This window comes from Phyllopteryx taeniolatus, chromosome 14 (assembly GCF_024500385.1).
Source record: "Phyllopteryx taeniolatus isolate TA_2022b chromosome 14, UOR_Ptae_1.2, whole genome shotgun sequence".
Taxonomy (NCBI): Eukaryota; Metazoa; Chordata; class Actinopteri; order Syngnathiformes; family Syngnathidae; genus Phyllopteryx; species Phyllopteryx taeniolatus.
Window position 1 is genome coordinate 4,776,305 of NC_084515.1, and position 27,693 is coordinate 4,803,997.

General features: G+C 40.3%; 2 protein-coding genes across 5 annotated transcripts in view; both read left to right on the top strand.

Annotated features, from left to right (window-relative positions):
• Positions 1-690: 690 nt before the first annotated feature.
• On the top strand, positions 691-21,409 carry mtf2 (metal response element binding transcription factor 2). 2 transcript variants are annotated; one of them, XM_061797898.1, is made up of 15 exons: positions 691-896; positions 3,853-4,039; positions 5,187-5,268; positions 10,645-10,755; positions 10,842-10,942; positions 11,742-11,857; positions 11,946-12,041; positions 12,210-12,278; positions 12,875-12,998; positions 13,296-13,363; positions 13,480-13,641; positions 15,632-15,743; positions 15,877-15,935; positions 16,087-16,188; positions 19,752-21,409. In XM_061797898.1, the coding sequence occupies exons 1-15, from the start codon at positions 892-894 to the stop codon at positions 20,125-20,127; spliced, it is 1,770 nt and encodes a 589-aa protein (XP_061653882.1). In that variant the 5' UTR covers positions 691-891; the 3' UTR covers positions 20,128-21,409. The 2 variants fall into 2 exon arrangements, with proteins under 2 accessions (XP_061653882.1, XP_061653880.1); XM_061797896.1 differs by having other exon boundaries at positions 692-896; positions 11,739-11,857.
• An 832-nt stretch (positions 21,410-22,241) lies between these two features.
• Positions 22,242-27,693, top strand: part of ccdc18 (coiled-coil domain containing 18) — a 37,771-nt gene continuing 32,319 nt past the window's right edge. For all 3 annotated transcript variants that reach the window (XR_009791958.1, XM_061798699.1, XM_061798700.1), the window contains exons 1-3: positions 22,242-22,728; positions 25,235-25,393; positions 25,605-25,711. Coding sequence is in view for 2 of the 3 variants with exons in the window: in XM_061798699.1 (XP_061654683.1) it covers positions 25,262-25,393; positions 25,605-25,711 (239 nt within the window). In the remaining variant the exon portion in view is untranslated. The remainder of the gene's footprint in view (positions 22,729-25,234; positions 25,394-25,604; positions 25,712-27,693) is intronic.

Sequence of the window (27,693 nt, forward strand, 5' to 3'; positions counted from 1 at the left end):
GGTGGCGGACGTTGTTAACCCGGGCCACGACCGATCCGGTATGGAATTCTTTGGATGAACGCTTATATTTGTTTGGCAAAGTTTTAAGCCGGATGCCCTTCCTGACGCAACCCTCTGCATTTATCCGGGCTTGGGACCGGCCTACAGGCTTGTGCCCCCATAGGGCTGCATTGGACGGATAGAGGTTTAAATAAATTAATTAAAAGGATATACTGTAGACACAGCCATTCTTTCTTTCTTTTTTCTTTTTCTTTTTAAATGTCTTATTCCTTTTACGGATCCACACTCAGTCCGACAGGTGGCGGTAATGCACCTGACCACTGGTTGCCAACAGCCAATCAAATTCAACAAGAAGAAGACGAGTATATTATACACTTCCGGTAACATTATGCAAACTGGTAGACTGTTAACCTTAGATTTTTTTTGTTTTGTTGTTGTTCCAATGTCTTACAATTGTTTAGAAAGCATGATATATTTATAAAAGTGGTAAAAATGCGTAAATGTGGCGATATTTAAACATGGCTTGCATTTTGTTGTCATCCCCCATTTAGAGAAACATCTCATTAAAAGGTGCTTGTAAATTGCTCAAACCACAACTCTGATACATTGGTCTGTGAAACTGTTAAGGACATGTCTCGTTGTTGGTTTAGTCCGGAATTGAAACGTAAACAGATAAGGAAGCGGCCGTTGAAGCTCTTCCCACAATGCACTCGCTGAGCATCAGCGGGAAACCAAAATGGCGAACGTGCTCGGGGAAAATGAGCCGTTTGTTATTTTCTGAGAAGGGTGCATAGTCGATACGTTTGGGCTGCTCTCGTTTGCTGTAAAAAAATCAACACGCGAATATTGACTTTGTTTCCTCAAGTGAGCTGTAGAAGCGGAGGTGCCCGAATGAGGTATTGTTGTCATGTTTTCCTGTGATGGTGTGTGTGTGTGTGGGGGGTCCGACTGGCTTGGCTAAAGATTTAGCTCCGCGGATTAATTTATGCAAACACTTTGCCTCGGCTGGGGTTCTGACAACGATAGAATATGTATATTGCTTCATCAGTGTCACCTCTCAATGGCTAGTTTTCATATTTAACGTGGTTGAGCGGAGCCATTCAAACAAAGGGACAGTCACGACAGGACACCGAAATAAGAACAAATTCTTCTATAACTCTATGTTTTGGTGGCAAAAGTACTACTGACACATTTTGTACTTTAGTAAAAGTAAAGATACGAATGTAAAAAAATATATGCAAAGGTAAAAGCAGAAGTACTGATTCGAGTCCTTAAAAGAGTCAATATGATAGGACAATAAGGTGCCTTTTGAAACGTCCACAGTTCATATAAAAAAACATTTACATTGAGTAGATGTTATGCTGTTATAAATGGATATTGGTGAAGCTCCCACACTTAAAAAAAAAAAAAAAAAAAAAAAAAATTAAAAAAAGAAAAAAAAAGTCACTGCATGCAGACAATGTACATGCAAGCAAAAAAATACAGGTGCATCTCGATAAATTAGAATACTGTATGAGAGTTCATATTATTTCAGCATTGCAATTCCAAAACTGAAATTTCATGAATTATGCATATTCATTCAACACAAGAAAATACGTTTCAGAAGGCCAATTCCAACCTTATTAACATATTAAAATGTTTTTTTGTCTTTTGTAATATTCTAATTTCTTTGAAATGCTAAAATGTGTGTTTTTGTTAGCTGTAAGCTAAAATCTTAAAAATTATCACAAACATAATTAGGCTTTACACAATCACGATTTTTGGGGCCGATCACCAAGTTTAAAAAAACGATAATCAATCACCGATCCGATCTGGAGCAATGTATGTATTTAAATGACTTGTTCATTTACTGTATATACTTGTGTACTGTACACTAAGTATCTTCAAAAGTATTCTCTAGTCAGGTCATTTATTCTAATCAGTCAGTCCAAACCAACATTACAACATGGCAGAAATAATGTATGCTAATTTACAGTAATTGAATTACTTCACACACACTGAAACTTAGAGCATGATTCAACAGAACGCCGGCATGTTTAGGTACAACCGTGAATGGTAGCACTAGCTTGCTAGGCTACATAACATTTTGTTGGCTGCTTGTGAGCCGTATCGTATTAAAAATATGTGAACATACCTCAAGCGATCCTTCAGTAAACGTCCTCTCCCGAGCACCACCACACGTTTTCCCCATTTTGTTCTGCGGCGCGATCCTCTGTTGTTGTTGTCACCATGGTAAGGAGTGTATCCGGTCACATTTGATTTGACAAGATTAAGCCCAGTTATCGTAAAAGTGTTTGTCTCAGACGTGTTGTCTGTCCCACACCGCCGACATTTAAAAAAAAAATAAAAAATAAAAAATAAATAAATAAAACTTTATTGGCGGTTAGATATGTACAGTACTATGTCAAATGACAAGGCTAAACATAAACTAGCTTTTGGATTCAAATATACTCTACACGATGGAGATGCGGACTAAATGTCTTTTGTGGAGCAGATCAATAACGTCATTGATCGGATCGGCGAATTATGACATTAAAGCTGATCAGCCGATAAGCATAAAATGCCGATACCGATCAAGATGATCTGATCGCTTTGAAGTCTAAACATAATCAGAAAATTGTTTACTCTGTGTAGTGAATCTATATGAGTTTTTGAATTGAAATACATGACATTTTCTAATTCATCGAGATGCACCTGTACTATAATTATTTTTTTTTTAACCAGAAAGTGAGATCTTCAAGCATGATTGAGACTCATATTTTAAAAACTATTGATTTTTGTTTTTGTGGCCAAAGGAAATATAAAATGCATACTTTTTGTCTTGATTGTTAAAGGATAATGTACAAAAGTAAAAATTAATATTTAATATTAATTATAAACGATACTTTTTGAAAAATTGGCACAAAACTTTTTTTAAACCAATAGCTGCTGTTGACTCGGGCTTTTATGGTAACAAAACTATGTGTTCCCATTGCCTTGCTAACTTTATGAACTGACTAATAAAAATTGCTATATTAGGCTGACGATAACTGAAAAATACACTTTTTTTAATCACCATAAGGTTGTATTTGCTACGAGTCAGTGTTTAGACAGCAACATAAACAAAATCTCATAAAAGACAAGGAATGGGGAATATTTTGCTTCTGAATCTGTTATGTTGTCGTCCTTAATGCGGCATGGTTCACGTTCCTCCATGTTGCTGCGGTGCCTGGTTTTTTTTGGCCCCACAGAAATGTGACAACGATCTCAAGTCAAAAAATTGCCAGCATGTTGTAATGGAATTGTAGGTTAGGTGTTTTAGAAGTTGATCGCAAGAGGGAAGAAGCTGTTGGAATGTCTGCTAGTTCTAGTTTGCATTGCATTGCATTGCAATGTAGGGAGTAAAAGTAAAAAGACATCAGAAAAATAATGAAATACTCACTGCGTATAGCTGGAAAATCTACTCAAGTACAGCCACCACGTATTTGTACTTTGATATTTCCCATCACTTGTTTTTAACTGCTTTTTAAAAATTTCCACAGAAGAGATAATGTATTAGTATTGTATCAAACATGCATCAGTAAACACCCTTTACCCTCCTTATGTTTGAAAAATGAAAAATGTAATTGTTTAATTATTTGCAAAACAAAACAGCTTTTTTTAACGCTTGAGTGCGAATGGTTGTTTGTTTATATGTGCCCTGCGATTGGCTGGCAACCAGTTCAGCGTGTACCCCGCCTCTCGCCTGAAGATAGCTGGGATAGGCTCCAGCACGCCCGCGACCCTAGTGAGGATAAGCGGAACGGAAGATGAATGAATGAATGACAAATTTTCCTTTTACTAACGTTTCTCCCATTCCCCATGTTCCCCCAGAGACTCGGGCGTTTTGAGTCATCTGTCTGTCCATGAGAGATCCCACCCCTCACGGCAGCAGCCTGTTCCCTTGTCCCCCACGAGCCGAGCGAGTGTGGTGTATGGAGAACAGGACAGGTTCACTGAGGGACAGGATGTCTTGGCCAGGTGGTCCGATGGCTTGATCTACTTGGGGACAATCGCTAAGGTTAGTGCACAAGGAAGTACAATGGTACCTTGACCTAGCAGTGTCCCAACTTCTGAGTTTTTCGTGTTACGAGGCATTGCTTCGTGGATATTTTTGCTTTGTGTTGCGAGACAAAATTTGAGTTATGAGCAAGCTTTATATATGTCGCTTTGCAAAAAAAGCGGGAAACAAAATGTAGCAATTAAGGTACTGTAATGCCCTCGCACGTGGGCAAGGAAAGCCACATTCTCCAATGCACTTTTAGCCATTTATTGAACTTAACATTGTTCAACACAAATACAAAATGAGAACACTCGCAAAGAGCTGCTGGAGGTGACAACTCACGCCCAGACGCTCACACGCAGACTAAACAACGGACCATCAGGAACTTCTGATGTCACGTACTAAGCCATGCCCTTAATGGTACACGTCCAACACACGAATACTACAGCACGTACTAGGGTTGCATGATATACCGATACTAGAAAAGCATAGCGATACCTCACTGTCAATAACGAAACAATACTGCATGTTTTTGGTACCGGTACCTCTACACAGTTCAGTTCAGCAGATAGCAAACAATTCTCCCAAAAAAGTGATAATTTAGGTTTTTGTCTCTTTTCAGTATCGGTATCGAAGTACTTAACATTGGTTTAGAATGTTAATATGTACAGTAATTACACAAAACTAGTTTATTTCTTTACATTCTCTCATGTTTTATGTTTTTAATCAAGAGAATTCCTTTTTTTTTTTTAAATAAAAAAAAAAACAGCAAAAAAAATTTTTGGGGGGTAGAGGGCAGATTAATGGAATTTCAGTTAAGTTAAATGGAGAACATTGATTTGTCGTATCAATAAATTGAATTAGAAGCTTGGTCATGCAACAAATTAAACTCAAATTAAAGTCAAGGTGCCATTGTATATTCTTATTTTCACACATGCTTCTTCTGATGAGATTGGTCCTTCTTCTGGAATAACTTAAAAGAGCCACATAAGGGTGAAGTAAAAGAAAAACACAAGCACACTGACATTAGTCTCACATTACATGTGCGGTTTAAACTTTGGTTCACCTTTGAGGAGTATTTTTCTGGAACATTCTGGTCAAATTCCCGCCCAAACAAAAGAAAGGAAGAATGAATTGATTAAATTATTTTTCTTGACTCTTGCAGATCGATCGCGAAAAGCAGCGATGCTTTGTGGTGTTTGAGGATCGATCCAAATCTTGGGTTCTCTGGAAAGATATTCAGACAGGTAAGCAGGAGAGTATTAATTCCATACTTTACAATTTATGACAAGATTTTGTTTGACATGCTAGATTACTACTGTCAATGTCATCCATGCTCGTGTCCATTGCAGACAGACTTATCACTTATCGCCCTTCTGCGGTTATCTGTTCACTGCATGGCTCGCATAAGCACTGCTAACGGCAATCTGATTAGCTTGTTTCTGCGGAGTTGAAGATAAAACCTTGCACTAGGGCTGCGCAATATTTGAAAAAAAAAGACATTGTGATTTTTGTATTTATTTATTTTTATTTTTTTTAAAACCTGCGATATATATATTGTGATGTTAAATAATACAGGATCAGTGTTGGGAAATTTCATTAAGTAGTTCTAAGTTCAGTTCATCGTTCAAAAATGAAGTAGTTCAGTCCATGATACATAATTAAAAACTTTGAAGTAAATTCACTGGTCCAAAAAGGAACTATTCGGTGTTTTTTAAACTTCAATATCTTGCAGCCGAGGTGCCACGGTGAACAACTGGTTAGCACATCTGCCTCACAGTTCTGAGGACCGGGGTTCAAATCCCGGCCCGCCTGTGTGGAGTTCGCATGTTCTCCCCGTGCCTGTGTGGGTTTTCTCCGGGCACTCTGGTTTCCTCCCACATTCCAAAAACATGCATGGTAGGTTGATTGAGGACTCTAAATTGCCCAAAGGTGTGAATGTGTGCGTGAATGGTTGTTTGTTAATATGTGACCTGCGATTGGCTGGGGACCAGTTCAGGGTGTACCCCGCCTCTCGTCGGAAGTGAGCTGGGATTGGCTCCAGCATGTCCGCGTCCCTTGTGAGGATAAGCGGTACAGAAAATGGATGGATGGGTCTTGCTGATGTGGTTAGCACATCTGCCTCACAGTTCTGAGGAGCGGGGTTTAAATCACGGCCTCACCTCTGTGACGATTGCATGTTTCTCCCCTTACCTGTGTGGGTTTTCGCCGGGTACTCCAGTTTCCTCCCACATCCCAAAAACATGCAAGGTACCGTATTTTCACGACCATAGGGTGTACCGTATTAAAAGGCGCAGTCTCAGTTATGGGGTCTCGTTGCCGTGGGGCTCTTCAGAAATGATGCCGGCTTTTACGAAAGCTCAATAACAGTGCAAGCAGACATGTTAGCCCAGGCATCCACAATCCATTCACAAATGGTGGCGTAACTCGCCCGGCGGTGCCTCCTAGTCTTAGTAAAGCTGTGTTCGCCATCTGTCATCCATGGCTCCCACGTGGCTCGCAACTTCACTTTGAACGCCCTGTTTACACCGATGTCCAGCGGTTGGACTTCATTAATCCATTGCTCGAGTTGGTCTTCCAACTCGGGCCACCTCGCCTTGTTTCAGCGTTTTGTTTTTCTTTTTTTTCCCGCGGAAACTCAGCATCGTCTTCTTGACTTGGCGAAGCTCGTTTTCCAGCTTCCTCGACTTGCGAACCATGGATTCGTTGATCTTGAATTCTCTCGCGGCTGCTCGATTCCCATGTTCCTTCGCATAACTGATAGCTTGCAGTTTAAACTGTGCTTCGTAAGCGTGTCTCTTCGTAGGTGCAGTTTTCGACTGCGGTCAAGCCAGCCTCCACTCGTAAAGCAGCAGTCAAGCTAGCCGCCCCTAATTTTGTTCGTACTAGGCATTACGGTAGTAGGTCGCCAACTCGCGGCGAAAGCCACCTTCAAAATAAAAGCTACCCCATAATACGGACGTCAGTGCTCTTCGGTTAAGTAATGCAACCAGCAAAGTTAATTTGAATCCAGAGATACATGAAAAATGTAGTTTATTTGATAGTTTAGGAAAAATAAATGGTAAATGGACTGCACTTATATAGCACTTTATCAACATCATCACAGTGCCCAAAGCGCTTTACAAAGCCTCTCATTCACACACACATTCATAACCCAATGTGTGACTGTTGCCATGCGAGGCGCTGCCAGGCCCACTGGGAGCAAATTAGGGTTCAGTGTCTTGCCCAAGGACACTTCGACATACGAACAATCGTAGCAGGGATTCGAACCTGTTCTACCTACTGAGCCAAAGCCATCCCAATGGTATCGCAAGACAAGTCCAGATCTGTGTGACAGACCACCAAGGACTCCACTAAAAGAGGTTTGATGAAGATCTGATATTGTATTTCAAAATAAAAGTGTCTGAAAACTAATAAACTAAATGTTTTAATGCATCTCAAGATTCAAATTAACTTGGCTTGACCGGCGCTATATACTTACTGGGGGTGTGCCTTTAGCATCCTCCTTCATGCGCACCCTTCCCCCTTTACGTCCGCATGCTGTCCTCTGCCACGTCCGCTTTTCTTCTGTATAAGCAGCGTGTCGGCAGGAAATCCTCCCAGTCAGTCAAGCGGAGCGCTCATCACAGAACAACATTTATATATTTTGGAACTCGGTGCACACATAAGGCGCGCCCCGTCCATTTTGGAAAAAAATTACGACTTTGAAGTGCGACTTATGGTCGTGAAAATATGGTAGGTTCATTTTAAACTACAAAGGATGGATGGAAGGATGTTACTGACATGCTATTACCCTCAAAATACTCTCAAAAACATGAAAAAAGTTGTTTGAATACTGTTATTTAAAATGAGAAATTAAAACAAACAGGAATTTTGTCCTTCGTGTGCAAACAAAACACGCAGTATGACAAGAACGATGGTGAAAGGACATTGATAACTTTGTATTCCTCGCAGCTCTGGCTGACTATATTAACAAAATTATCCTTACATTACAAAACAAAAGAAATTCCATATTATCACATTATCATACAATATTTTAACTAAAGCATTCTGATACAAATAATAATTTTAGTATTCCATTTTTACAATTATGTACTGCATCACAAAAGAATGTGTTCAATCCCATTTACGCAGTGTCCCTGAACACACCTCGTGCACTCAGCGCAGCCCAGCGTATGGGGAGAGATATGTCTCACAAATATATCCGTGACTTACACGTTTTTCAAATCCACAAATATATCTGCGATTTACACGTTTTTCAAATCCACAAATTTTTTGCCCGTTTTTCAAATTCACAAATATAGCCGTGATGTGCACATGTTTTGTTAATGTTGTGTCTTCATCATCATCATGACTTATCATTTGCAAATATTAAATTTGCTTGTGAACTGTTGAAAGTGCGTTTGTGGATCAGCGGGCACATGCATTTATTTTTGAGACAAACATAACGCAGATTAGAATCAAACGTGTAGGAGCGCCCTCCCGTGATCCACTAGGCGGCAGTGTTGCTGTGTACGTGGATGACTTGACTGCAAGTCATTTTTATAGGGATCGAACAGTCTATGGTTCAACCCTGCTCAATCCCCAATAAATTGACTATGGCTGAACAAGGTGGATAACTCTCAGCCCCCTCATTAGAAGTAAAGTATTAATAAATCACCTTCATCTGTCAGCAAGATACAAAAAACAGGTTATTATTAGAGTTTTTAAATAATAACAGTGGCCCTCTCAAACATATGCTATCAAAGGAGACGGCAACACTGCCGCCTAGCGCATGAAGGGAGGGCCTTCCTACACATGTGATTCTAATCTGCGTTATGTTTGTTCTATGTTTACAAATGAGAAGTCATGATAAATGGACACACAACATTAAAAAACACGTAAATCGCGGATATATTTGTGAATTTGAAAAACGTGTAAATTGCGGATATATTTGTAGATTTGAAAAACACGTAAATCACAGATATACAGTGGGTATGGAGTATTCAGACCCTCTTCAATTTTTCTCTCTTTTTTATATTGCAGCTATTTGCTAAAATCATTTCAGTTCATTTTTTCCACATTAATGTACACACAGCACCCCATATTGACAGAAAACAACAGAATTGTTGAAATTTTTGCAGATTTATTAAAAAACAAAAACTGAAATATCACACAGCCATAAGTATTCAGACCCTTTGCTCAGTATTTAGTAGAAGCACCCTTTTGAGCTAATACAGCCATGAGTCTTTTTGGGAATGATGTAACAAGTTCTTCACACCTGGATTTGGGGATCGTCTGCCATTCCTCCTTGCAGATCCTCTCCAGTTCTGTCAGATTGGATGGTGAACGTTGGTGGACACCCATTTTCAGGTCTTTCCAGAGATGCTCAATTGGGTTTAAGTCAGGGCTCTGGCTGGGCCATTCAAAAACAGTCATGGAGTTGTTCTGAAGCCACTCCTTCGGTATTTTAGCTGTGTGCTTAGGGTAATTGTCTTTTTTGAAGGTGAACCTTCGGCCCAGTCTGAGGTCCTGAGCACTCTCGAGAAGGTTTTCCACCAGGATATCCCTTACTTGGCCGCATTCATCTTTTCTTCGATTGCAACCAGTCGCCCTGTCCGTGCAGCTCAAAAACACACCAACAGCATGATGATGCCACTGCCATGCTTCACTGTTGGGACTGTATTGGACAGGTGATGAGCAGTGCCTGTCGTGGCGGCAATCCCCGAACCCGTTGGTGGACACCAACGGTGAGGGATGCTGTCAAGCTGATGAAGGAGTCCTATCGGCCCTTTTTGGCCTGTGGGACTCCTGAGGGAGCTGATGGGTACCGGCTGGCCAAGCGGAATGCAGCGTTGGTGGTCGCGGAAGGCAGCGTTGGTGGTCGCTGAAGCAAAAACTCGGGCATGGGAGAAGTTCGGTGAGGCCATGGAAAAAGACTTTCAGACGGCTTCGAGGAAATTCTGGTCCACCATCCGGTGTCTCAGGAGGGGAAAGCAGTGCACCACCAACACAGTGTATAGTGGGGATGGGGCGCTGCTGACCTCAACTCGGGACGTTGTGAGTCGGTGGGGAGAATACTTCGAAGACTTCCTCAGCTACACCGACATGCCTTCCCATGAGGAAGCAGAGTCTGGGTTCTCGGAGGCGGGCTCTCCTATCTCTGGGGTTGAGGTCACAGAGGTGGTTAAAAAGCTCCTCGGTGGCAAGGCCCGGGGGTGGATGATATTCGCCCGGAGTTCCTAAAGGCTCTGGATGTTGTGTCCTGGTTGACACGCCTCTGCAACATCGCGTGGACATCGGGGACAGTGCCTCTGGATTGGGAGACTGGGGTGGCCAACCTGACCTTGATTGGGAGACTGGGGTGGCCAACCTGACCTTGGATAAGCGGTAGAAAATGGATGGATGGATGGGAAAAAAACCTCTGTTTTTCGTTTAAAAAAATTACACTTCTAAGTGACCCCAAAATTTATATTACATGTATTTGACCCACTACACTACCTTTATCAGTACGTTTTAATGTTAACTGTACCCCATTTATCCACATATTTTTCACCATCGCTCTTTTTTGGTATTCTCAATGTGTTATGTAAGGTTTTTGGAAGCTGTTCCTTGCCTTATAATAAATATCTTCTCCGTTTTAGGAGACGAAGACGAGGATGACGACGATGACGATGACATCGTGTGCTCCATATGTCAGGATGAAACGTCCGAGGAACCCAATGAGATTGTCATTTGTGACAAGTGTGGGCAAGGTATGCCTTGCATTGAAACAAACTGGTTGAATTTTTTTTATTTTTTTTTTTGAGTCATAAATAACTATGTGTTTGATGTCTCTCAGGCTACCATCAGATTTGCCACTCGCCCATCATTGATGCTGCTGTCATTGACTCGGATGACAAATGGCTTTGCTCCGAATGTCAGCTCAATGCTTTCCCAAAGGTATTGCTCATTTTTAATTTAAGCACAGTAAACACCTGTTTATCGCGGGGGATAGATTCCAGATCTACCCGCAATTAATGAAAATCCACAAAGAACATATGAAAAAGCATTTTTTTAATATAGTTTTGCCCTTCCTACACGCTCTGAATGCATTAAAACTGACTTTTCAAAGTATTTCTTGATGCCTGTTCTCACTCTCTCGCTCCCAGTTCTCTAAATAAAAGGTAACGCATGCTTGCTTCAAGCTGTTTGTCACTCCAAGTTTAAGTTTACTATGAAAACAAAGTGAAATAAATGTACATTTAAAAAACAGAATGTCAACCAAACCATATTTCATCTAATGAAAAGCCTGCTAGCTCTTTGCTAACATGTAATGTGAAACGCTATAGACTGGCTAACGCAAATTAGCAGAGATGTTGCACTAATTATAAACCTGCAAATTACTGATACTTTAACACATATGGAGCAACAAACACAAACAACAATACTCACAGGCATACAGTATATTCTCTGTGCTCTGTAGGATAGACTTACTGTGGCTCAGTTGGAGACTGTCTCAGCCTCTCGTCTTTTTGAGTGCAACTCTAAATTTGGAATTGACCGTATACTGTAAAAACCCTTAAAAACAATCGCTTAAAAATCTGTGATGTAATGGGAGCACGAATGATGAACTGTGATATAGCGTGGGAACACTGCAATACCCTTCCAATAATACCTTTGCGTTTACATTTTTCAGGCTCAATAAATCACAAGATCATAGAAGCCAAATGAATAGTTTTGTTTTTGTGTTTTGAAGCAGGAGGACACACAACACATGGAACTGTCCTTCCCATATGCCCCAGAGGAACTGGAGTGGGATGAAGACCACCGGACCAACATGCAGCAGTGCTACTGCTACTGTGGAGGTCCAGGAAAGTGAGTGACCTAAGATGAAAAATGTCATCTGTCATAGCTGGACCCGCAACCAATCTGCTTCACCTTTTTTCATGTCATGTATGTCTAGCTGGTACCTGAAGATGCTGCAGTGCAGTAGGTGTGAGCAGTGGTTCCATGAAGCCTGCCTCCATTGCTTACCGATGCCAATGCTCTATGGAGACAGGTGATAAGCCACAGTTTTCTTAACTGGTTTAAAATTGACTGGCCCCTCACGACATGACATGACTTCCATGTAGTGTGGACAAATCATTCATATATCAATTGTATTTGTCTAACAGCGTTTCATAACCTTGGATACGTTATCTGATATTTTATTTTTCTTTGTGTTCAGGTTTTATCTTTTCATTTGCTCTGTTTGCAACGGTGGACCTGAGTATCTGAGCCGACTGCCTCTCAGATGGTAAGCTGCTGCTTCATTGTCAGTACAAACAAATGCTGGAATTTCCACAGAAGACTGTGGATGTTTTTTTTGTGCATTGTTGCTATCTACAGGAGTGTAAAAGAAGAGTTTCAAACAACGCTTAATTTGGAATTTATACTTGTGCTTGAATATGTTTGAACATAATTAAATGCACTTGTCTGTTTCCTGCCTTCCTTTATCTTAGTGTTATTTATAGCCACTATAATTATTGTGCATGTTTTTTGGCTTTGACCAACTGAATGCCATTCTATTTTTTATTTTTGTTTTATATCCTCAAAAGTTTAATCAAGCCAAATGGACTGTTCTTGTTTGTTGAAAACTTCTCAAACAAAAAGTCCAGTTGCCTTGATTCAACCTGTGGGACTTATCACTATGATGTGCATGACTGAGAATCCGCAGTTTTTTAAATTTTTTATTATTATTATTTTTTTTTATATAAATAAGCAATGCATTGATGTGACTCTTTCTGATATCAAATGTTATATCTGAAACAGTAAATTAATTGCACAAGCTAGGTTTTCCTAAATGCTCATACATATAAAACAAAGCTACATAAATGACATAAAATGTTACAGGGAGGACGTGACACACCTGAGCCTGTACAACCTGACTATGATCCACAAGAAGAAGTACTTTGAATCTGAGATGGACCTGATGGCCTATATCAACAACAACTGGGAGCTGCTACAGCTTGGTGAGGTAAGGATCAAACCTGATATAATGTAAATCATCATAAAATGTGCTTTTATCAGTTTAAAATTACCTGAAAATAGTATAAGCTACCACATTTTTTCTACGGATGAAGCTTTTCTAATAATATAGAATATTTTGGTATTTAACATGTACAGTCTTGATTACTGTAAATTGCTGTCTAACGTTTTTTTCTGATGTGTAAAACTAATTAAAAGTAAGTACTGGCAGTTAACATAAAACTGACAGCTGTTGGTTCTTCACACCTTGTTAAAATTTTGATTGTCTTTGGTGTAACATCAACAGCTTTCCAGTACTCCAATATCAATGCGATTTGCGTGTGTTCTTGAGGCACTAAACAGCAACACAACCAAGTAGGTTCTTGCCATGCTTAATAACCTATATGTTCAATATTTCCAATGCTGAGGTCTTCAGTGTATTGTTGTGTTCAGTGTCAGTGTTCAGTGTCTTCCCTTATTGTCTCTGCCAGGTTCATGTCGGGAAAGGAGGTAAAGAAGAAGAAGCACTTGTTTGGGCTGAGGGTTCGATTCCCTCCCACTCCCCCCAGTGGGGAGCAACCAGCCAGCAGACCCATGGAGCGCCCCTCATGTGGGATCACTGTCAACTCAAGCAAATTGCCATCTGGCATGAGGTAAGATGCTAGATATAATTTTTGAACATATAATAAGTATAACAAAAAATAAAATAGTAATTTCATACACGAGCAGCTGATGGCCACAACTAATGCTGAGTCACTCAACATGCCGACTGGCTGAAAGGTTAGTCAGTTAACAGTCAGCTCATTGCTACGGTGCTGCCTCTCATTCAGTGACGACTACGTCACTCACCAGGCCAGGCCCTGCCTTTTAAAACCATACACACTCAGTCAGAGATGCTACAGTAGAACCTACCTCCAACTCCCAGCCACGTTACTGTTTGATAATGCAAAATCCATTTTTATCTGGTTAATAATTGGTAGAATACTCGATTCTATAAATGTTAGCTAGCTGCAGTGCTACTTACACGTATTAAAATGGTTGTTGCTGTTTGCAAGTGCATAGTTTTGCTGATTCTATATTTTTTGGTTTCATAAAACAAATTTTAGTCGAATCGCGGATTTAGGAGGAGGAGTTTAGTTTTCGTCCGAGCTGTGGACCAGCTCTACACCCTTGGAAGGGTCCTCGAGGGTGCATGGGAGTTTGCCCAACCAGTCTACATATATTTTGTGGACTTGGAGAAGGTGTTCGACCGTGTCCCTTGGGGTGTCCTGTGCTCGGTACTTCTGGAGTATGGGGTACCGAACCCCCTTGTATGGTTTGTTCGGACCCTGTACGACTAGTGTCAAGAGTTTGGTCCGAATTGCCGGCTGTAGGTCGGATTCATTTCTGGTGAGGGTTGGACTCCGCCAAGGCTGCCCTTTGTGACCGATTCTTTTCATAACTTTTATGGAGAACATTTCTAGACATAGCCGAGGCGTACAGGTGGTCCAGTTTGGTGGCCTCAGTATTACAGCTCTGCTTTTTGCAGATGATGTGGTTCTGTTGGCTTCATCAAGCCGTGAGCTCCAACTCTCACCCTGGAGCGGTTCACAGGTGAGTGTGAAGCAGTTGTGATGAAAGTCAGCACCTCAAAATCCAAGACCATGGTCTCAGTTGGAAAAGGGTGGCATACCGTTTCCAGGTCAGGGATGAGATCCTGGCCCAAGTGGAGGACTTCAAATATCTTGGGGTCTTGTTCACGAGTGAACGAAGAATGAACGGGAGATGGACAGGCGAAGCTCTCAATTTCCCAGTCGATCTACGTTCCTACCCTCACCTATGGTCAAGAGCTGTGGGTCGTGACCGAAAGAACAAGATCACGGCTGAAATGACTTTCCTGCGCAGGGTGTCTGGGCTCTCCCTTAGAGATAGGTTGAGAACCTCGGCCATCTGGGAGGGGCTCAGGGTAGAGCCGCTGCTTCTCCGCATTGAGAGGAGCGAGATGAGGTGACTCCGGCATCTAATTAGGATGCCAACCTGGTGCGGTGTTCCGGGCATGTCCCACCGGGAGGAGACCCCGGGAACGACTCTGGAGAGACTATGTCTCCCGGCTGGCCTGGGAATGCCGCTGAATCTCCCCGGAAGAGCTGGATGAAGTTGCTGGTGAGAGGGAAGTCTGGGCTTCTCTGGTAAAGCTACTACCCCCGCGACCTGACCTCGGATAAGCGGAAGAAAATGGATGGATGGATGGAAAACTAGTTTTACATTTCTTTCTCTGTTGACATTTTTGAAAAGTAGTAAAAATGCGTTTGTCTAAGCAAGCATTACAGTAGGACTGGAGTGTTTTGATTTGTGATTCAGAATTTTTAGTCCTCTATGTGAGAAATCCTACTGTATATAAAATGTACGTTTAGCAATATTGTTATAATACTGATGATAGTCATGATCATTTTGGTCACTATAATCATAATATAAAATTTTCATATTGTTTCCTTGAACTCAAGGTTTATGATTATTTCCCTCTTTGAATGTTTTAATTTCTTCAAGAGTATCCTTACAACATTTAAGAACAAATCTTTAATCTTATGTTAAACTTTGGGCAGCTTCCTGTGTCAATCTGACTGGAACTCACTGAATGGTGACTTGAAATGTTGTTACTTGCAGTACCTTAACCAACGGGGCACGGAAGAAGTCCAAAAAGAAGAAGAGGAAGCAAGCAACGCGTGCACTGGAAAGGCAGACGAAACGCAGATGTTCCAGTGAACTCCTGTCCCACGTGTGTACATTTGTGTGTTTTAGTGGGTGGGAACTGGGTGTACACTTAGTTTCACAGTGGTATTTCTTTATTGTACCGGTGTCAGAGCCGCTGTTAGTACAAGAAATGAGAACTTTATTTTATTATTTGACAGGAACTAAGAAAGCCCACGCCACTAGACTCCCACGCACTGGATCGCTTTTCTTCTGTCAAGTAAGGGAATAGCCTTCAAAATACAACCTTTAAAATGCCTTGTGAGAACCAGTTGCATAATGAGTTCCATGATGAATATTCGAATGACTTGTTTGTTTTGTATTTCTGTCTCCGTTTTTGTGTTTATGGTCTCTTTTGCATGACAATCCAGGAGTGACAGGTCTTTACTGTCATCTCAAACCTCAGATGTGGAGTCTATCGGAGCCCTGAGCACCACAGAAACTACCTCAACTAGCCTCTCAAGACCATCCAGGTACACTAGCTATGCAATCTTCTACGTCAGGGATGATTGTCACAGCCGAATGTTTTAACCATCTTAGCAGTCGCCCCACCCACTGCCTTACTCATCCAATCACATTCAGACACCTTCCTTTCACAGTCTCGCAGACAGTCGAATTGTAGAAAAACAACACAACTGTAACAAAACAGTAGGGTCACTACTTGTGACATTACCATTATTTAAAACAAATCCCAGGAGGAGGGCATGCTTTGCAATAATGTTATTGTTGGTATTTTGCTGGAGTTCTATAAATTCTGAGGTGTAGCAGTGAGTGAGTTGGAGTGTAGTGCAACTGGAGGGATGTAAAGGAGGAGCGTGCTGGCGTATGTCTGCAGGATGAAGGATTGGCTGAATCACTAGCTGGATGGTTTTTATTTTTTATGTTGTTACGGCTGACATTCACCATTTGTTTTCATAAAGAGGTTGTTGATGGACCATTGCTCGTCCTTGTTTCATCATCTAAGTAGAGGCTACAGTATATTTTCAGTCTTCACTGTTACGGGAGGACGTTTGGTGAATGTGATAATTGGCAGCTGATGTGAGGAGTTGGGCTGTTTATCACCTAGCATGAGCGCATGCCTTTTCAAATGGGTGTTCATAGCACTTGTGCTTTGGTTATATTTGAGGATAGACTTGCATATTTTACAAGTGACCACACTACCCATCTCATTTTTAGTCAAATATTTCCACTCGCTTGAGGCACCGTAAGTAGTTTGCTGCGCGGACCCACCACCTTTTGCTTTCAATGAGTAAGGATTTGCCGTCATTGATCGGCTCCGCAAAAGACATTTACTCTGCATCGCCATCGTGTACAGTATATTTGAATCCAAAAGCCAGTTTATTTTTAGCCTTGTCGCGTGTCTTTTGACATAGTACTGTAAATATCTGATAGCCAATAAAGTTATTTAGAAAAATACATGTCGGCGGTGTGGTACAGACAACACGTCTGAGACAGACAACACGTAATGCTTGGATCAGACTGCAAGACAAATTTGGTCTTTCACTATTGCACTATGTCAGACTACTGCAATAAAATCTTCTAGTCCGATACCACCCCATCCCGTCTTTTACGATTACTGAGCTTTATCTTGTCAACTCAAACACGACCCGTTACACTCGTTACCATGGCGACGACAACAGCAATGGATTGCGTCGTGTGTATTGTAAGAACAAAATGGGGGAAAACGTGCTGGTGGTCACCGGTGCTCGAGAGAGCACTTTAATTCAAGGACTGCTTGAGGTATGTTCATGTACTTTTAATACGATATGGCTTGCAAGCAGGCAACAAAACGTTAAGTAGCCTAGAAAGCTAGTTCTAGCACTAACGATTATACGTATACATGCCAGCGTTCTGTCGAATCATGCTCTAAAGTTTCGGTGTGTGTGAAGTAATTTAATTACAATAAAGAAATTTTATTACAGTAAGTTAGCACCCATTATTTCTGTCATGTTGTAATGTTGGTTTGACCTGACTAATTAGAATACATGACCTGACAAGATATTTTTTAAGATACTCAGTGTACAGTACACAAGTATATACAGTAAATGAACAAGTCATTTAAATAGACACATTGCTCCATCTTGTGATCGGTTATCGTTTTTTTTTTTTTTAACTCTGTGATTGGCCCCTAAGCTCTTGATCATGTAAAGCCTAATTATGCACTAAAATATCTCTACCGAAAATGGCTCAAAAGTGCATTTTCGGTTTCGAAACGAAAAAAGAAAATGTCCAAAACAGGATGTTGTTATGATGCGAGCCAGCAACCAGCGTGTGGTCGTGTGCACTGTATTATAAAAACAAACAAATAAAAAATGGCACATCCACATTGAACAGTAGTAACGATACTATGGGGGAATGCTTGTTGTACGCTATTATGTGCCGCCACAGCTACCTATGAGCTAAAGCTAATGCAGCTAAATATGATGCCGAGCCGCGGATGTGAACGTTCGCTTTGCATCCATTGTCAACACAGCATAAGTCACTAATCCTCTCCTCCATGGCAGTGAATAAGATACACTTCAGACAATTCTCATTATCACGAAGGGTGTATGGGAAGTAATTAACAGGAGAGTGACAAGGACGCCATGCCAATTGGTACGCTATCATGACATGGCGTCGCAAAACACCAAAATAAATGATTGTGTGATACAGTAGACTTGTCACATAGGTCTAGCAGGAACTGTTATAGCAGAGGATCATAAAAAGGGAGTATGATGTCTCCCGCTAGTTCTATTTTAGAGTGGCAAAGTACAGAGGGATCTGCTCCTGTTAGAGACCACAGACTCTTATTCCGATTGATTAATTTGTTTATTTTGGTCCTTTAGCATCTACACACAACAAAAAGTGTGAGACGGGAATACAGGTAATACTGTAGAGTTTGCTCCAAGAACGGCAAAGGGAAAAACATGGCGTGTTCAAAGACCGCTCACACAAAAGGAGATTTTAAACTCACTGATAAACGTCATCCATGAACTAAATGTTATTAGCTGCAAATATGTAAACAATGTAGGATTTCTAACTCGCATTATAGCAGAGAGTAATCAACTTTGAAGAGCAAAATAGTAGGCAAATTAATAAGTGTCTACAGAGAAACTACTATAATACACGATAACGCTAGACAGCCACACAGGGACCGAAACCGGAAATGAATTCGTCCACCACCGGTAGTCCGTTACGTCACTTGAGAAAATGAGCTTTTTTAAAATTGTATTATTATTATTTTTTTTAAAATTTAATTTAATTTGTATTTTTTGTTGTTGTTAGGTTTTTTTTTTGTCTTTTTTGGCTGTTAGGTCAAGCAGAATGGAAGATCTGTATCCCTTTTATGCCGGCACAGTTTTACTGTGTCACATTGGAGGTTTGGGCCTTTAAGGTTAAATGTACATTAATATAGTTAATATTTATGATCTAAGATAACCTTTATTAGTCCCATAATAAGGAAGTTTGCATCATATCAGCAGCAATAGTGGATACAGGAAATACAAAAATAGCATGCAAGAGAAGACATTTGGCTGCAACTCATCCGCCATTACAAGGTTGATGAAATAAATACATTAAAATATTAATATATATATCAATATTGACAACCAGTTCAGGGTGTACCCCGCCTCCTGCCCGATGACAGCTGGGATAGGCTCCAGCACGCCCGCGACCCTAGTGAGGAGAAGCGGTTCAGAAAATGGATGGATGGATATCAATATTGAAGCAATAATTTATTAACAATTAGGATATAGAGTAATGATTATGCTGTGCAATTGAACAGTATGCAGAATATTTTTCATCCAATGACATAATATACTGCAATAAGTATCCCACCGGAATGTTCTTGACATAAGTTTAAAAATATGGAAAATGTTTGAAAATACACAAAAATGAAATAAGAAGCTTAATAAAGAATGTGGTTTCATGCTTAGAACTGTATACCTAGATTTTTCTAACTTGAAATATGTGCCTTGGCTCAATTAAGGCTAGGGAAACACTGATTTAAAGAATATTCGAATTAACCTCCCTTTATCCCTTCCAATAAACCCCGCAGCCTATGCAGCGCCAGCAAGACCCAGTCGACTACTTCCACCATGCCTCTTTTCCCTCCACCCTTAAAAAGGAAACGCGGGCGGCCAAGGCGAGCCTTGCCGCCTTGCAACCCAGAGATCCTCTCCCCCAGGCTGGCGGAACCCAATGCTTCTGGCACAGATATGGCGACCCCGCTCCCGGGACTGCACTCTACAGACATAGTTCACGGCATGGACCCCAACAGTCAGCTGTCTCACCTCAAGAGCTCCATCAGCACCTATTTTGGGCCAGCGGGTAGGCTGGCTTGTGGAGAGAAGTACAAAGTCCTGGCTCGAAGGGTCACCCTGGATGGCAAGGTGCAGTACCTGGTGGAGTGGGAGGGTGTCACTGCCTCCTAGACTATAAGAGGTGTCTTAACTGTACACCTGGCTTTTAATCAGAGCATTAATTTAATCGTTCGCCTTGTAGCATAATTGCATTGTCATTTTTCAAAAAACAAGAAAAAAACACAACCAGTTCAACTAACGAGTCTAGTCGTGATTCAAACTTTGCTGATTACCATAACCTAACGTAAAGAAAACACAATTTTTTTTAGCAAGCATCTTGGTATTTTTTTTGTAAGTTACAAATGACTTGGCAATTATGCTATCAGGCTAATGTAATATGTACCTGTTTAGTTTAGACTGGAGTGTTATGAAGCTTTCTGCAAAGCCTACTGGTTCAGTGCAGTCCACTGTGAATATTATACATTCAAACATATCTTACAGTTCATTGGTATATGAGGCTTTGGCATATTTGTATCTCTTTGCTCTTTAGCAATTTTTTCTTTTGTCGTTGCTTGGAATGTTTACAACAGCCCCTCAGTTATGCATAGAACTGATAAATGCACTGCACCTGTAGGCTTTCAATGATGGTGTTTTATTGTAAAACCAGTTAATACGCTTGTCAATTTCAAACCAATTGAGTATAAAGCTACATTTTCTTTCAAGGAATGTAGCCTGTGTTAAACTTGTGACATTGCCAATCTGGGTGATGATAAGGGGAGGTTTTGTTTTGCCACTGATGTTGCACCGTGAACCTTTGTGTCCACTTGGATGACATTTATTTTTGTACAGTGTTTGCAGAGTTATAACATCCCTCTATACATGTGTTCCCTATTCTGTTCCCATCTGCAAGTACCTCTAATTGTGTCTGGCAGCCTTCAGTTCAGTTTTGGAAAGTGTGCTCATTTGTGTGCTGTTCAGGAGGCAATTAAGAGATGCGCTGCTGCAAATTGTTGTTTTATACTGTATGTTTAAGTATAAACTACATTTATTTTTTACAGTACATTTTTCCACTTTACTTCAATGTGTGTCTTTGCTGTTCAGCCTGGTAGATGCCTGATTTGGATCCCACATGAACAGTAGAAGTTAAATGCTCAAAATATAGCAGCATTTCTTTATTAAGTTCTTAAAAAATATTTTGGCCTAAAAACTAATATGTAATAACTAAATGTGTTTTCCAGCAGACAATGTATTTAGGTCATTCTAAAAGATATTGTTCTGTCATTGTAGACCCAAAGCTTTACAACAAAATTCATGTTATAAAGTGGTGTGATTTGAATCTTTAAGGACCTATTGAGTTTTTACTTTGTTTGATAATCAAAAAAAAATAAATAAAGTGCTGCGTCAATGATTGTCACATACTCTATTGTTTCTTTTCTGCATTTAACAGTTGGGCTTGCTGTGTGTTGCTGATGAGACAGACACACAAAAATCAGTTATTGTGATTACTTTGACACAGGTTTTGTTTTGTTAAAACAACCTACAGTGAGCTTTTAAGCCATACTTGAATTATTTTAATACAGTCAAGTCCACTGTCCGGATTTGCTCATTATCTGAGTAGTTCCTGTTCATATTAAGTTGTGCGGTGGTAAAATACTTATTTGAGTAAAGTCGATTGTATCGTGTTTCATGTATATATTTGATGCCGATCGATCTTCTTTCGACCGAAATCCTGGCGGGAGGGGTTGCTGCTGACCCCCCCCACACACACACACACACACACATACATAAGGACACTTTGCCTAAAATTGGCCCTTCTCCCAAAAAGTGTGTGTATGGATTACACATTGCTTTACATTACAAGGAACCTCAATGGACAGATGTTTAGGGACATTGGTTATTTGTTTGAGAAACGAATCACTGCAACCTAAGAACAGCGGTTAACTTCAAAGTAGATATTGACTTGTCTTACTCCACATTATCAATCATTATACAAGTTAAAAGGGGCTATTTCCGAATAACGAAATAAAAGCGATATTTTGGTCTTAAAGGGAGGTTTGTCCTTTACGTTTAGTTTCCGCGTTTGTGATTGGGTATTTTATGCTCTGCTTCCGCGATTGCAATTGGCTATTTTATTTTTCCGCCACTATTCGCGGCTTGTGCGATTGACAAACGTTTCTACCAATCATTCTGTAAGTAGTTATTCTCCATCCAATCCCAAAGGGACTAAAAAAAAAGCATGGGCGGAGACAAACTGTTCAAGATTTTGTTGGCTAATGCTAAGAGCCATCCTCTAATACGGAATGAGAAGATGAATTGAAATTACAGTGTGTTTTTTATTTTAAAAGAAAAAAAACTTACACCAAGCTAATATATATTTTATCACCATGGCCCGGCTGATTATTTGGTAACTTTTACGTTTAAAAGACCGCAGCGACTTTACATCTCTCGGCTAACCACCTGTTGATTAGCTACCATCGTTGTTTACGTTTAGCGTGCTGACATGCAGTCATGCATCGTTTGTTCTTGAAAGTGTTCAACAAGTACCGCTATGGACACATTTTTTGTATTTGTGTATTCAACATTGATATCACTGATTGGAGCAGTCGACCGCTTACCACTGTAAAAGTTGTTGATCACTGAGATGGTTGCATGTAACATCGAGTATGTCATTGAAGATGATTTAACAGTCCGGACACCAAATGAATCTGCTTAGACGTGTGGGACAACAACTGGGTGAGTCCATGACATAGCAATTAGTGTTTTATACATTGTAGTAATGTAGCACTTGAATGCCAATCTTCGTCTCTTAAATTGATTTGTGAGCTGTTGGATTGTCATGCTTTTTAAAATGTATTTTTATGTTTTATTTTTAACAATTCCATTTTGCATTTAAAATTTGGTGTGTGCGTAAAAAAATCAGCTGTCCTTCTCAAACAACTAACAAACCATTCCGATCCACACGTGTGACTGATCTTCCCAGCCATTGAGCCATGGCATACCACCAAACAGAAAAGTCACAAGAAGTATATACAATATTTCCCTGCTATATTGCTGTTCATCATTTGCTCCATTTTTTTTAAAGCAATTGTTTTTGTTGTTGTTGTTTTTAAAAAAAGAGTGTTAACAGTATACTTACTAACTGTAATGACCTTGCATCTGCGAACGGAGAGCCACAGTCGCTGATGCACTTTTAAGTCATGTATAAACGCCTGGGAGAATGCTAAAATGCGTAAACACACTTAGTACACCGCCGCAGGAGGTGCTGTTGGCCACAGCTCACGCCCAGACACTCACACGCATTCACAAATGTCACATGCCACCTCACCAGGGCCTGGCTCTGTGTATCTTTCACAAAAACACTACAATACGTACAGTATTTTCCATACATTTTATGTTTGCAATGTGTTTTTGGTTTTTATAGAGGTGTCACAATTGATTGACAACTAAGTGATTATCAAATTAATAAACAACTATTTTGATAATTGATTAATTATTTAGAGAACCTTTCTTTCTATTTTTTTTAACTTAAAATTGTCCCTGAATTGCTCAGTCATTCACAAGCAAAGATGGGGTGAGGTTCACCTCTTTGTGAACAAGTGTGTGAGAAAATAGTCTAACAGTTTAAGGACAATGTTCCTCAACGTACAATTGCAAGGAATTTAGGGATTTCATCATCTACGGTCCATAATATCATCAAAAGGTTCAGAGAATCTGGAGAAATCACTGCATGTAAGCAGCAAGGCCGAAAACCAACGTTGAATGCCCGTGACCTTTGATCCCTCAGGCGGTACTGCATCAAAAACCGACATCAATATGTAAAGGATATCACCACATGGGCTCAGGAACACTTCAAAAAACCAATGTCAGTAAATACAGTTCAGCTCTACATCCGTAAGTGCAACTTAAAACTCTACTATGCAAAGCAAAAGTCATCTATCAACAACACCCAGAAACGCATCCGGCTTCTCTGGGCCCGAGCTCATCTAAGATGCAAAGTGGAAAAGTGTTCTGTGGTCCGACGAGTCCACATTTCAAATTGTTTTTGGAAATTGTGGACGTCGTGTCCTCCGGGCCAAAGAGGAAAAGAACCATCCGTACTGTTATGGACGCAAAGTTCAAAAGCCAGCATCTGTCATGGTATGGGGCTGTGTTAGTGCCAATGGCATGGGTAACTTACACATCATTGAAGGCACCATTAATGCTGAAAGATACATACATATAGGTTTCGGAGAAACATATGCTGCCATCCAAACAATGTCTTTTTCATGGACGCCTCTGCTTATTTCAGCAAGACAATGCCAAACCACATTCTACAAGTGTTACAACAGCGTGGCTTCATAGTAAAAGAGTGCGGCTACTAGACTGGCCTGCCTGCAGTCTAGACCTGTCTCCCATTGAAAATGTGTGGCGCATTATGAAGCGTAAAATACGACAACGGAGACCCCGGACTGTTGAACAGCTGAAGCTGTACATCAAGCAAGAATGGGAAAGAATTCCACCTACAAAGCTTCAACAATTAGTGTCCTCAGTTCCCAAACGTTTATTGAATGTTGTTAAAAGAAAAGGTGATGTAACACAGTGGTAAACATGACCCTTTCCCAGCTTTTTTGGAACGTGTTACAGCCATAAAATTCTAAGTTAATGATCATTTGCTAAAAACAATAATGTTTATCAGTTTGAACATTAAATATATTGCCTTTGTAGTATATTCAATTAAATATAGGTTGAACATGATTTGCAAATCATTGTGTTCTGTTTTTATTTATGTTTAACACAAGGTCCCAACTTCATTGGAATTGGGGTTTTACTTTCAAAAACAAGGATTTTACCTATTTTATGACATGTTATGGACAAAACCATTAGCTGAATCATAGGCAAATTATGTTTGTGCATTTTCTGCACTGTCAATTTAAAATAATGTCCAATTTGGTAATAAAGGGATGGAAATTTTAAAAACCTTTCTTAATCCAATGTATTGATTAATCAAAAAATAATAGATTAAGAGATTACAAAAATTAGTTGCAGCACAAAGATATTATTCTTTTGTATGATTAGCAACAAGTTGATATACAGTACAGGTTAATTGTACCTGTAGCTGCAGCACAGCAGGTGGGAATGACTGCGATGTAGAGTTTAGATTTTAAATTAGAAATAGTAACTGCTGTAACAAATAATCTAGGATCTATACCTAACCCCAGAAAAACATCTCTAATTCACACTCCTGTCTATCCTTATTCAGTCCATTTTAGTTCATGCCGTCCATGAGATGGACTCCGTTTCTGCGAGGCGGAAGATGGGCTATGCACGCCAAGAAAATGCCTGTTTGGCCATGCAGGATGTCCAACTCATCAGTGACCTAGATGCTACACCGTATGAACTCCTATCCTCCAGCTCTCAGGTTAAAAAAAAACAAAAAAAACATCCTGAGACATATCAAGACTGTGGTTAATTTATCTATCTGTTTTCGCCATGCAATTTCTGATGGAAGCCTTAAGCAAATTGTTTGGATCACATTTATTCAGTGGATATAAAAAAATAAATACGGATTGAATGTTGAGGCAAATATGTAATAATGGACATATGACACATGTAATCATTTTGTTTTTCAGGGACACCTGCGAGGCTCCAGGATGGTGTCTGCAAACAATCTGTCAGTCATGAATGAGCAGATTTGTAATCTTGAAACAGAGGTGGAGACTAAAGGCAAAGAACTGAAGTAAGTCATGACATACATGATATTATCCCATTTGACACATACTGTACTGTAATATGTTTTATATGGCTGTTTATATAACCTCAGAGAGGGATTTTGAGGGATTTATTATGCACTAAATGTCATTATGCAAGGCCAGGTGGTGGATCTATATAGTCAACAGTCGAGTAAATAATTAATAATTGCACTACTAATACTAATTAAAACTATAATCTGCGATGTCTGGCGCCCCCTAACGCTGGAATTCAGCATTACAACAAAGCCTTGTCGCTTGTCAGGCTCCTCATCCACCTTCCAACCCGGCTACCTTTCCGACCCCTCCCCCACCGTGTCTTCAAGAGCACATCTCAAACATTTTGATGTTCAAATATCAGAAAGAAAAAAAAGTGGGGAAAAAGATGCATTATTTGGAAGAGGTAATTATTGTATCATTGTTTTCTGCTACAGAAATGCAAAATATGTTAATTAGGGCAGCTAATTTGTATCTCAGTATATTTGTTGCAGGATCACCAGTGATGAACTCACATGTTGAACAATGACCTGTGCATTCACGCATGCAATTTTTTATTATTATCATTTTTTTAGATATACATGTACAACTCTGCTTTGGAGATACATTCTAGGGGTAATGGTGTCTGACAACAGTCTAACAATTATTTTGCAAAATAATAAGTTAGTTAGACTTGCTTATTTGTATCTGAGTATAGATATGTATTTTCACCGCAAGATTGGCGTTTTATGTAACCGTCTAAGGATTCACAGCGGCTTTCACGCAATGCGCGCAAACATTATATTTCTTAACATGTCATTTATAGCACCATTTCCTAGAATATAAATTCCTAAGTCTGGTTCATGTTACAGCAACACACCCTACTCGAACTACGTTATAAAGCAGGTTAATTACTGATCTGACAGCTGCAAGGTGACGTCCTTGTCTGCTCTCAGCCAAAGTTTTTTCTTTAGTGCTCTCCACTGAGGAAAAGCAATGCCAAGACAAATCCGTGTTTGTCTAAAATGTTGGTCACTTTCCTTCTTTGCTAACAATCCTTTAGCCGAACTACGAACAGGCTTTTTTTCTTTGTGGTAGTATCCACTTCTGCACCATGTCTCGGATGTTTTTTTGGGGTTCTCCTTTGACATGTTGCTTCAGATGCTTTCTCCTTTCTCTATGACTCAGTCGACCTGTGCGCTGTCCATATATGGGCCCGTCTGCTCATAGGTAAAATACGTCATTTCCACTTTGTCATATTAGAGCGCCACCAAGTGATGCATCGTGGGAATGTATAGGATAGTCATCCATCCATCCATTTTCTGTAACGCTTATCGACACCACTAAATATTAAAAAATAAATATTGAAAAATATAACAAGTTGTCTCAGAAGTTGATAGGCTTAATCAGCATTGTGTCATCTACTCTTGTAGTGACTTGGGTGAAAATGACTTTTTTTTCTATTTAAACAAATGAATCGTTGTGGATTATAGCTTTAGCTGCTGTATTGTTGATGCCATCTATCTGCTCACAAACAATAGCTGTGGACCGACGCTCAATAAAAGTGTTCATTATTACACTATCATCAATCGAAAGTGCTGCGGGTCTGGGAGGGATGGCCCTCTTCGTCGGTGGTTGTCCGGCCTAATGGGCCCGACCTGCAGGAGCCATGCCTCTTAATCACTCACTTAGCACGCACTCAGACCATTCACTGTATATATTTTTCTCACTAAACACATCTGGGCACATACACATATTAAAAGGGTTCCTGGTGGACTGCTATGGGATCGGGAGGGTGTGGGTGTCGGCTCGGGTTTCTGTGCTGTTTCCCGGTCTGTGCGCCCTGCCCCTCCGCCCTGCCTGCCCCCCCTGGATTTTAAATGCATCACACACACTCCCCATGTTTTAATGCACCACATACACCCATCTCTGGGGGGCGGTGGTTTGTGGGTGGGGGTTGTTTGGCTGGCATTAGGTCCCTGCGGCCCCCACTGGG